We start from the raw sequence: 11,520 nt of genomic DNA, 5'->3' as shown, positions 1-11,520 counted from the left end.
TTATTTAGTATGTAGTTTAATAATAAATTTTAATGAGATTTCTAAAACTTTTGTGTAATATTATTTGCTTGTTTAACACTGCATAGGGCTTGCAATTTGCTTTTGGTAACACTTTGTATTACACTTAAGTCATTTGTTCACTATGTAACACTTGCAAAAATTGTTTTGATGTTTTATTGAGTTAAAGAATTCTTAGATATATAAATTTTTGTTATATGTTTCTCAGGTGTGTACAATTTTCTGAAATATAAATTTTATTCAATGTTGTAGTATTATATCAGTTATCCAAAAAATTCATTTTCCTTTTCTGACCAAACTTTGTTATCAATTGATATTGTATTTGGTGAAATAATTTCAATCAAGTTACTGTGTGTTTCAATGTTTTCCGCTATCTTATTTATAATTTCTTCATTTTTCTTTTCATACTTTTGTATATCCATTTGTAATGCTTTAAAATAACATCTTTTAGCAGTCAATTTTTTCTTTAGTTTGACAACTCTTAATTCATATTCTTTTGCTAAAGACTCAAGTGATGCCTTCTGCTTCCTTAAATTTGCAGCATCTTTAGCTCTCAATTGATCTTTAATATTCAAATGTTGTGGTCGCCTGTAAAAAAACTCAAGTTAGAAATAGGCAAACTAGACCATCAGAGTACAATATTAATATAATAATAAAATATTACCAGACAGGTTTATCAGGATTAATTTTAGAAAATTTATCCTTTTGTTGCTCGAGTATTTCTAATTTCTGTGACATATTTTCAAAGTCCCACATTGATCCAAGTTCTTGTACCATTTCATCTAATATGTATTGTTTTAAATAATTGAACATAGGAACCCATTTAAGTCGTTTTAATTTTGCATTGGGAACAGTTTCAAGAAAATCTTCATTCCTAAAATCAATGGTTAAAATTAGGTATTCAATAAATAAGCAGAGTTGTTATCTATTCAACATCCACTAAAATCATATATTTTGTATTAAGCACCAACAATATTAAAATTAATATGAGTATCTGTCATGTTACATTCTAAAATAAAATTTAATAATATGAGATTGGTAAATCAAACTTTAATGAATCACCATTTAAGCCATTATTGGCTTAATAAATGATTCCAACATTTTTTTTTTAATTGGGAATATACTCATTTAAGTCTTACACACAATTTACTCATTTATTTAATTAAAATATGTAAGTAGTTATAAAAATACGTACCGTACAAGGTTTGCGATATTATTCAATTCGTTCAATATAGTCATGTTATCAAATGTGATATTGTTTGAGTCCATATTCACATTATCACAAATTTTATCCTCCATTGTATGAAATTAGTAAATTGAACAAGTTCCTGTTCTATATAATCATTTAATATTTTAGAATAACTGTAATAACTTGAGTATTATGAACACGATACATATAACGATATTTTGTTTTCAAATTTTTAAGCGTCATAAAGCTGTATGCTGACATATGTCATACGTCATATGAGTTATGACCTCAGAATTGCTCTGAGCACAGAGCAAGTAATATAGTAGCTCTGAGGTTATGACTGTCAACAGACAACAACGCAGTACGCACAGACTATATTATGATTTATGGTAATGGACATCGACACGGGGTTTTTTGACAATTTATTTTGGTATCTAAATTCTCAGTCTATACTGGATTATTTTTCATTAGGATTAATTATTATTAATACCGTTTGATTTATTTAATCAAATTACCGACCGAAGAAAAAATCGCCACCGAATTTATTTAAAATCCCTACTGTTAGTATAGTATTATGTTATGTTCTAATATCAATAAGAAGTTTGTTATTGAACAGACTACTCGTTAATTGAGTCTCTGAAAAATATGAGCGTTATCCCATTGGATTCGGTATGCGATTCTGAGAAAGACGCAGATAGCAACAGCGCCGTATAACCCGCGCAGATAGAGAATAGATCTGAAGATGGCGACGTGTACTTATGGTAACAAACAATATAACAACCAAACTCAACAAAAACAACAATATCAATTAAAACAACTACAACTCGGAGTGCGTCAAGTACCTACCTAGCTTGGAAAACAAAATCCCGCCTGATTAATTTTTTCTGTAGCGCGTACTTCACAGTTCACTGTGTGAGTATAGACAGCGATAGAGATCGAGCGAGAACGCATACGAGCGGAGGCCATCTTCAGATCTATTCTCTATCTGCGCAGATTATACCTATGGACAATTTTCAAACATCTGCTATCTCCGAAATTATAATTTCTTGAGCTCGTTTAATATATTTTTCTACAGACACACATTCAATAGACTATGGATTAATATATAAGATACTACACAGATTTTGACAAAACTGAGTATATATTGTGTATACCTAAGTTCATTTATACAGGGTGTCCCACTGTTGGTATACTAAGCTCAAAGGAGGTTATAGTTTTGCATACGCTGAGTAGCTATGTGTACACCCATAACAAGCAACCCGCCCAGCTTTGCTACCAGGTACCAGCACGTGACCTATCGTTTAAGATTATGTTTTCATAGACAAAATGTTCACATTAGCGAAGCGTTATAATATGCCGACCGCCTCCTCGGTACAGTGGCTGACGCGTGAGCGTAACACCGAGGGCTCCTAGGTTCGATTCCCGGTGGTGACGAAGAAAAAAAAAATGTCTCGGTCTGGCAGGACACAGAAGGCTGATCACCTACTTGTACCTAAAGAAAATCGATCAGTGAAACAGATGTATAATGCATCTGCCCCTTACCCTACTTGGGGACATGGGACTTCACTTTATATGCCGGCTGCGAGAAGCTAGAGAAGAAAACATGGATTTTCAGGAAAAGTTTAGCAAAATTTTTTTGATGTAATTTTGTTGTTTGTAGGTATTTTTACGTGATCAGTGTATGCAAAACTACAAGTCCCTTCGCGCTTAGTATACCAATAGTGGGATACCCTGTGTAACTGCATTATAATCTAACATCGTTTAATGTAGGTACCGATTAAGTATGTACCTATAGATATTTTCTGCTTTTAAGCAGTCTATTATTTGTTACCTACTAGCTGCGCCCCGCGGCTCCCCTCTTGTTGGTCTTAGCGTGATAATATTATATTATAGCCTATATAAGCCTTCCTCGATACATGGGCTATCTCACACCCAAATATTTTTTTAAATTGGACCAGTAGTTCCTGGGATTAGCGCAAACAAACAAACAAACTCTTCAGGTTTATAATATCAAAATATTAAGTAAAGATAAAATATAGTAAAGGATATATAATACAATGGAAGTTGTTTGAGGAGGCCTATGCCAAAAGACACGGTAGGTAACGGGTAAACTGACGAAAAGACAACTATACTATTATTTCGTATTAAGATTCTTTTAGTTCACGAAAAATGGGAATAGTATCTATCTAATATACTTGTTATAATATGTTATACAAAGTAAATGACAAATTGCCAAGATTAAATAAAAGACCAATAAATTTTATAAGTTTTATTATTTTTTTAAAGGTTTTGGAGTAAGTAAGTACATAAAAATAAATTTAATAAAAACAATTAATGTAACAGTTTACTTCCGTGGCAGTGACTATGTTATAGCAGTCTTTGATTTTTTCTTTGAAAAAATTAGCTGTGAAATATATAGTGCTGTGGAAACATAATAATATATTACATAATTTTAACATAGTCAGTTGACAGTTTTATAAAAATAGTTGTAAATGAAATGTTCATAATATTCTTGCACAACATTGAATAGAATCTTCATTGATCGTCCCTTAAAAAGCAGCAGCTGAAAAATAATCACAATTGTTAAATAACACAGAAAGATGAATGAATGTAGGTAACTAGGTGCATAATAAACGAATCATATCCTCTAATAGTACTAGTAAAACCACAGAGTAAAACATAGATTTACAAGAGATTTACCATCATAGCTACCTACTTGATACTACACAATATACATATTATGTATTACAATATTAATCCATTATAAATTCGCATTCGTTTAATATTAAAGTTGTGTAAAAATCAGTTAAAAATAATGTGAATAGGTAGGTACATAGATAATTTTTAGTAGGTTTAGATATAATAATCTACAATAATGTAAATAGTTATTATGCATTTTTAATTGAAGTTTTTACATTTTATTGAAAATATTACGCTGTTTATTTTTACTATTACAAACTAGGTGCGTAGGTAGGTAAGTGGTGAAATAAAAATGACAAATCGTGGTAAATTATTGGGTTATTGTGAATAACGATGATTTTAAAAGAATAAAATTTATTTAATCTTATAACACATAGAGCTGTTTGTGTATATGTATAATAAATAGGTAGGTACTATAATATGTATCTATGATATCTACATGTGCATGAACTGATAGTGTGAAACAAGATTTAAGTTATATTAATATAAATGATATTGATAGATAAACAAATATAACATGAAAAAATTAATAAATATAAAAAAATTAAGAGTCAAATCGAACTACATACCATACAATCAATCAATAAAGAGGGTATTATAGAAATAAAGGAATAACAACATGAAGGATAAAAATTGCGGAATTAACGATCTAATCTACTTGGGTATCGAGTTTACCTAAAGAAGGTACCCCACATTCATTTATAGACTACGAACATAGGGTAAAGTCTTGCTTAGATCGCCCACTGTGAATAAGTCCTCCATCATTAAATCTGTCGTGACCAGAGAGTTACATTTATTATTTTATATTATTTATAAAATGTTAGACATAGACCAGAGCTGCAGAGACGATAAGAAGGTAGGCCAAATAGTACAGCTTATGATAAAGCATAAATTATATACAGCGACGCACTAACCTAAGGGCCTGATAGGGTGTTTGTCCCAGAGGAACGTGCGTTTGACTGGTGACAGGTACGAATCGCGGATGTAGGACGGGCTCCTGTCCCATCGAGCCATGGGTCTCAGCTCAGGCCAATCGTACCAGAAGGGGTCCCTCGTGATGGCAGAAATTGGCAGAGACGGGCTCGGGTTGAAAATGTCAGCCCACGGCCTGCGTCTCAGTCCGCCGGCGTTGTACAACGGCGCACCTACATGGTATGTTTATTATTACCGGGACAACAGACACTCATACTGATACTGCTCTTCGTCATCGCCCATTTTATTCACACACAAACTAAAAAGCGTCAACAAGAACTAAAATGGTTATTCTGATATAGTTACACACAATAAATTTGGAGGTGTTTTATGAATTTAAGCAGTCTATAATCTAAAATCGCTATAATATTATGATAAACTAAAGTGAGTAGATTTTATTATGGTCCCAAACATACTTTATACCCACAGCTAAGTAATTATAAATGTGTTTTATATTTTACAAAGCAAATGTTAAAGAACCAAAAGCAAATCTCATTCATGATCATTTTAGTAAATGGAATGCTTAAAATGTAATTAGTTGTTATTGTAATATCGATATAAGCATGTTGCATGCACATAATTGTGAACATGTACACCCAAAGTTGACTTCGTGAATGCAGATGTCTCGGTTCCTCATTCACTATTCGATACAAGAAAGAAAATTATGTCTAACTACATAATTATTCGGACACGGACAACACTTTTATTAGACTAAATCCAATTCTTAGAGAAATAAATATTATCACAGGGTAGTGACGAAGATACAGGGGATAGATATCTGTTGCCCTTACCGTCCGAATCAAAAGCGACCTCGCAGTCGCGAGGCTGGCTAATTCTTGGCTTCACGGGTGTTGGAGACTTCCCTCGGAGTGAACGATCAAAACCTGCCCATTTTCCCGCATCAGCGAAAAATGGGTCCTTATCGAACACGTCCGATATTCTCGACGGCCACGATCCTTCATCGAAGTCTCATCGTCAATACCACTCAAATCGAAATAGTTGCCGATTTTTAAATATTGCTTAGGCATCGATCACACATTACAATAAATTTTAATGGAGTGTACTGTTCGTGAATCATGAGACATAATAATTCCAATAAATATCTTGCGCATATTTACAATGCAGTTCATGCACATGAGCTTGATATGCAGATAATTACAATTTTGAAGGATGCAATGATGGTAACTGATATTTTTGCTTGCCATGATATTGCCTTGAGCTAAAAGATATTATGTAAAAGTGCAATAGATGCAAATGAAAGGAAGGTACTAAACTACAAAATTAAACACGAATTTGTCTTTTATATTTTAATTAAAAAATGAATTGGGTTAGTTTTATGTAAATAAATTTGTACTTGGTAAATTATAAACAGCAGAGCATAAAAATTCAGTAAAATAATAGCAACATCTCATTAAATACATTAAAATTTCAGAAACATTTTGAATATTTTTGTATAACAAAGTATAAAATATAACAATAAAGAGTATAAATTTTAGATGTAATAACAATAGAGATATCCTATTAAATACTGAATGACAATTTTATAATGAATATAGGTATAATACAGATAATTTTGCTGATGTATTTTTTTGTATATTATAGGATTCTTTAGCTCGATGTTATTATAAGAACTGACTACAGCCCACACTGAAGATTAAATTAAAATAGAATCTTCGCGTAGTGTTGTCAATTCTGATTACACAATCTTTGAATCCACAACCCACTATGGCCGGAATGATTGCATATCAAATATTCCAAAAGTTTGATAAAAATTTCGAATGCATTCAGTTCCTAGCGCATACACGGGTCCGTTAACAAATCGATATTATCTCGTTCGTTATTCCCATATTAAAATCTTTTCGAGACACTTGAAAAGACTCTTTGTATTTATATAACCATCGAGCTTACGTTCAAACGAACGATCTAACTTCGATATTGCCTAACATAACTTAGCCTAAGATGTTCGTGCATAGATTTTAATAGAATTTACCTGATCCCCAGTGAGGTTTGTTGTCAGGCTCATATTCGATGCCTTTAAGGCTCTTAGGATGGAGGGGGTCGGAGATGGGTGCGGACAAGTCGGTGATGGGGTAGGCCCGGTCCTTCAGGTAGAGGCCGTAGCGAGAAGGATACAGACGGTCGATGGCGGCCAATCTGTCGAGATGGTCTTGCCACGCCTTGTGAGCGTCGAAGGGATCGACTCCTCGTCGGATACGCCTTGGCACGTGGTAAACTATTGAAAACATTATAATTTAAGCACAATAAAGGCACGTATTTTTTCATCAAAATCGACAAATACAAACTAGAAAAAAGGAAGACTCAAAATGGACCCAAACGTTTCCTTTATAGAGGATTTTCTATAATCGTTGAAATTAATACATTATTATGTCATTTCATATTGCGTTTTAATTATAATTATGTCTGTGTTAATTTTGAAAGTGATCAAATCGTAAGTAAACAACACTATGTTAAAGTAAAATATGTATGTATTAGGATTTTGGCGTAGCATAAGCTTTAGTAATAATGTAAATTGTTTAATATCATCAGTATATGAAATTAATGCTGTTCTAGAACTCACCTCTTTATCATATAAAGACTCGATAACAAGGATTTTTACAATCCATGTTGCAAACAAAGGAAGAAGGGAGGGCATGATTACTTTAAAACAAATATGTGACACCTGAGATATGCTTGAAGATTTAATCAATGAAGTCGACACATATTATTCATTAATACACAAGTGTAGGTAAATGGTGTTATGTATAAGAGGTGATTTCTAATGTGCCATGCAACTATGATGTATGATCTGGATATATTATTATAATGCAAGCAAACATTTGATGGCTTTTACAAATATTTTTTTTATGAAAGTAAAATGATATGTGATCAATAAACACAATTGACATTTCATAAGTAACAAAATTACACAAGAAACGCAACATAAAACATTTATGATGAAACTGTTTTCGGAATTTTCAGGATGAATTTAAACTATCAGAACGTAACGAAACAATTACGGACAATATAACGTATGTGAGTATTTGTTTATTATGTGAGACGTATGTTATGGTATCGATTCATTTGTTTTAAATCTTCTAGCCTTCTACAGGTCTCACTTCAAATATAATCGCGTAAGGCTTTATTTAAAAAATGAATACAAATTATGTAACATTAAATATAATTGATTTTCTTAAATAATAATAAGTTACAAGTTGGTAGGTACTTTTAGTACAATTTGTACACTTGTTGACATAGTATAAGACAATTAGATGGAATATCGTTGCAACTATTTAAGATGTTCCTAACCCTATTTAAACTGCTCCGTGTTTTGACGCTGAAACAATCAAGAGAATAATGGGAAATTTGTTTAATGCAATTAGATTAAATGATGTTTTGACATGTTACAGCGCAACTCTATTTACAATTAATAACGAGAATTGATGAATTATTTACTTTTATATTTACATAGTAATAAGTATGCAAACAATTTAATAAGGAATCTAATGAAAGAGTTATAATAACAAATTAATTAACGCTGCGCTTCATCAAATGCATAAGTTAAGTGCAAATGCGTAATTATCAATTAACAACGAAATTGAAAGCGAAGATATATTATCCCGGCGAATTTTTTCCTTCAGTATAGTTGCAGTTTATACAAATTTCGATATATCACCGCTTTCAAGAATACTTTTAAGAGAGAAATCGTTGTTTATTGAAAAGCAGTTTGTGATTGCATTCAGTACTAACTTGGCCTGTAGGAGTCGAGTGAGCGAGGGTAGTTGTGGGTGTAGATCGGACGCGGAGAGTATCCGTAGGTTTCACGGTGGACGGGCAGGTAGCGGTAGCCGGGGACGGTGATCCTTTCGGCGGCACCAATGGGGTCGTCGTAGATAGATTTGCTGTAGGGGTAGGTCGAGAGCAGCTCAGGGTACACGCTGCGGCGTGTTGGCCTGTACCTCTCTTCGGCTCTGATGTCTTCCGATCCTGTGCATGAGATGGGATTAGAATATAACGCTCTTATAGACAATAGAATAAAGGCACGTGTATTGGCGGTCTTCATTGGTACATACCTTTTAGAGATCGTACGAAGGACTGCCAGAACCTGGCCTTCTTTGACGGCGTCTCATTTCTGCCAATCATTTCTAAATGACTTTTAAACATTTTGGCGGATTATGTCGAGCTCGTTTTCTGAAACAAAAACGTACTTGTTACCAAAACATTAGTTTACTGTGTTTGTTGTTTTAGGCCTTGGCACATTTACGCGGTATACTTTATTGTGATATTCAATAATCGTCTTCAAATGACATAATACAATAGCATTACTCGTAAATAGAGCAATGACGTACGTAGTTTTAGCAGCTGGGACGTAAATAGCTTGTCTCGATGGCTAGGTGCCGTGGCGAATAGTCCGTGGACTTGGCCGCCCGCCAATCGAACTCTAGTGACGACTAAAATGGCCGTTTTTACGAATGTTTGATGATTCCTTGGCTATTTTCAAGATTTAGACGACCTTGTTACGGTTTTCTTATTATGAGAATCGCCCGATTGCTTTTCACAAACAAACTACTGTAAAATGTGAAACTAGCTGCAACAGAATTATAATCATTGTTACTTTAAAATATTTGCTTGCCTTCGTTCGACTCTACGGCCAATTAAAATGCTTTAAACATTCTCCACTAAATCTAATGAAATTGAAATAATCTTTATTTTATGCAAGTACTATAAATATTCTAAGATCAAATGCAGCTTCTACTATAAGTTCTCAGAGCTGGCGAAAGCTGTCCGCCTACAATTCTCTAAAAGCGTAATTATTATCAACTTGTCAGTATCGGTTTGCACATTTGCGTCATTCATTTATTTCTGGAAGAGCAGATGTTTCATTGATCAAACTCTCGACATGAGATCGACGTTTTGTATAGACAGACCATCACCTGATTAATCGTAATTGCCTTTAATATTTCATTGATAATTTCTTAGAGCATGCCAAATTGTTAAAAATCAATCATTCTATTCTATTTTTCCTTTTAAAGAAGAAGTTTATATTATTTACTGTGTTTTAATTTTTAAATAATGGATGGAAATATTAGGTATTTATTCCAAATTCATTTAAAAACTGAGTAAATGTTTTTGAATTTAAAATGTTTAGTAGACAAGAATTATTTTTCAGATTTTCCATTAAATTCCATGAACGCTTATCTGTAAGAAAGTTTCATTCATCCTGAAAAATCACATGTAAGGTTATCCAAAGTGTCAAATTAAACTTGACTTTAAAAATGATTCACAGCGGATTAATATTACATTCAGGTCAAGAACGAAGGCCAATGATATTTGCCATATACACGACGGCCCATTTTAGAATATTCTCAATGTCAGCTAAGTTTCCTGAAATAGCGCACCTTAACGAAAGTTAGGTAAGATGTGAAAAATGCCCGATTGTGAAACGGCTACAAAAATATACGTAGGCGCGTCGATAGGTGGAGATTGCAAATTTGGCTTGGTGTGTGCGGCTATAAATAGACACCAAGCGCTCGGATCGGATTCACGGCATTCTGTAACACCACCAATTTACGTCGACACGCCTTGTCTATTGCTTAATACATTTGACTTATATTCTAATTTATGCATATCATAAGAAAATAGACGGTAAGGAATGAAAATAAATAAATTTTGTATTGACGGTTTGCACCAATGAAAACAGATATTATCATGAAGGCAAACAAATGATCTGTTAAAAAATTTAAAATAATTGATTGTATAATATAAAAGCAAAAATTTTATTATATAAACAGTAAAATAAAACAAATTATTTCTATAATTTTCAAAAAGAAATTAGCAAGATATAATTGTATTTTATTTTAATTTATCAATAATAACAGATTCAAAAAAAATATTTACTTTTAGTAATTTGTATTTTACACTGTTATGTCACCATTTAACTTACGTGCCACCAAACAATAATACCCTAACCAACTGATAACGCGAAAAAGGAGAGTCGTACGATTGCCCTACAATAAAGAGACACTTGGGGATCACAGTTGAATATATGACAGTTGAATATACACTTGCACTCAAGGGGATCACTAGGTATCTTACCGATTTTAATAATGATCGTTATAGCGGGTGTCTTGTATGACGAGCCGACGTCGAGTGTCGGACCTGGGCGGGCGCGCACTGGCGCGTCGGCGGCGCCCTGCTCCCAGCCCGCCCCCACGGCCGAGCTGTAAACATTTCAGTTCCTTCATACTTCACTGTACTCGCTTCTGGAAACTCTTATTTTATGAATTTCATTTTTAATGTCATCCTGAAGACAGTATGTTTTGTTTTGCTGTGAAAACAGTCAACATATTATGTAGAGCCAAATTAATTTTTGTTCAATTTTTTTTCGTTTAGGTGGTACAATCCTTTTTACATATACTCAACAAATTATTAAAATAGATTTATGCGGGTAGGTGGCAAATATTAACCCACATGATGCAAAATTACTCAGTATTTGCGTCTGAATAGTTTAGCACCTGAGTAATTTATAGTTCAATGATTCATATTTGACTTCAACGCAGAGTTATTAAGTATTTTCGTTTTATAGCTCCAGTAACTGGACAAAGTGTTTGTTATTGCTACCAGAATCATTTCTAATTTAAATT

At 33.1% G+C, this 11,520-nt stretch overlaps 2 protein-coding genes across 5 annotated transcripts; both read right to left on the bottom strand.

Annotated features, from left to right (window-relative positions):
• Positions 1 to 261: 261 nt before the first annotated feature.
• Positions 262 to 1,458, bottom strand: LOC149907043 (uncharacterized). The gene is made up of 3 exons (XM_090104103.1): positions 1,214 to 1,458; positions 683 to 892; positions 262 to 606 (listed from the first exon to the last, which is right to left on the bottom strand). Exons 1-3 carry the CDS (start codon positions 1,315 to 1,317, stop codon positions 282 to 284), a joined length of 639 nt encoding a protein of 212 aa, XP_089960229.1. The 5' UTR covers positions 1,318 to 1,458; the 3' UTR covers positions 262 to 281.
• A 2,003-nt stretch (positions 1,459 to 3,461) lies between these two features.
• Mf (myofilin) lies at positions 3,462 to 11,081 on the bottom strand. 4 transcript variants are annotated; one of them, XM_090104098.1, is made up of 8 exons: positions 10,973 to 11,081; positions 8,950 to 9,067; positions 8,627 to 8,863; positions 6,870 to 7,112; positions 5,671 to 5,835; positions 4,822 to 5,052; positions 4,583 to 4,677; positions 3,462 to 3,770 (listed from the first exon to the last, which is right to left on the bottom strand). In XM_090104098.1, the coding sequence occupies exons 2-7, from the start codon at positions 9,038 to 9,040 to the stop codon at positions 4,607 to 4,609; spliced, it is 1,038 nt and encodes a 345-aa protein (XP_089960224.1). In that variant the 5' UTR covers positions 9,041 to 9,067; positions 10,973 to 11,081; the 3' UTR covers positions 3,462 to 3,770; positions 4,583 to 4,606. The 4 variants fall into 4 exon arrangements, with proteins under 4 accessions (XP_089960224.1, XP_089960225.1, XP_089960226.1 ...); XM_090104099.1 differs by lacking the exon at positions 10,973 to 11,081 and adding an exon at positions 10,821 to 10,939; XM_090104100.1 differs by lacking the exon at positions 4,583 to 4,677.
• Positions 11,082 to 11,520: the final 439 nt, after the last annotated feature.

Source organism: Colias eurytheme, chromosome 7 (genome assembly GCF_061535395.1).
Source record: "Colias eurytheme isolate Ceu_HAF_F1 chromosome 7, ilColEury1 Martin Lab GWU primary, whole genome shotgun sequence".
Classification (NCBI taxonomy): Eukaryota; Metazoa; Arthropoda; class Insecta; order Lepidoptera; family Pieridae; genus Colias; species Colias eurytheme.
Note: the sequence above shows the minus strand (reverse complement) of the source record. Positions and strands in the feature narration are given on the sequence as shown.

Bases quoted from the DNA above. Each gene is read 5' to 3' on its own strand.
- LOC149907043 (XM_090104103.1), bottom strand. From the start codon at position 1,317: ATGGAGGATAAAATTTGTGATAATGTGAATATGGACTCAAACAATATC. The intron at 893-1,213 runs GTACGTATTTTT...CATTGATTTTAG, and splicing joins AATATCGCAAACCTTGTACG to GAATGAAGATTTTCTTGAAA. The intron at 607-682 runs GTAATATTTTAT...GTTTTTTTACAG, and splicing joins AATCCTGATAAACCTGTCTG to GCGACCACAACATTTGAATA.
- Mf (XM_090104098.1), bottom strand. From the start codon at position 9,040: ATGTTTAAAAGTCATTTAGAAATGATTGGCAGAAATGAGACGCCGTCA. The intron at 5,836-6,869 runs GTAAATTCTATT...ACTTCGATGAAG, and splicing joins CAAACCTCACTGGGGATCAG to GATCGTGGCCGTCGAGAATA. The intron at 5,053-5,670 runs GTAAGGGCAACA...CATACCATGTAG, and splicing joins GGTCGCTTTTGATTCGGACG to GTGCGCCGTTGTACAACGCC.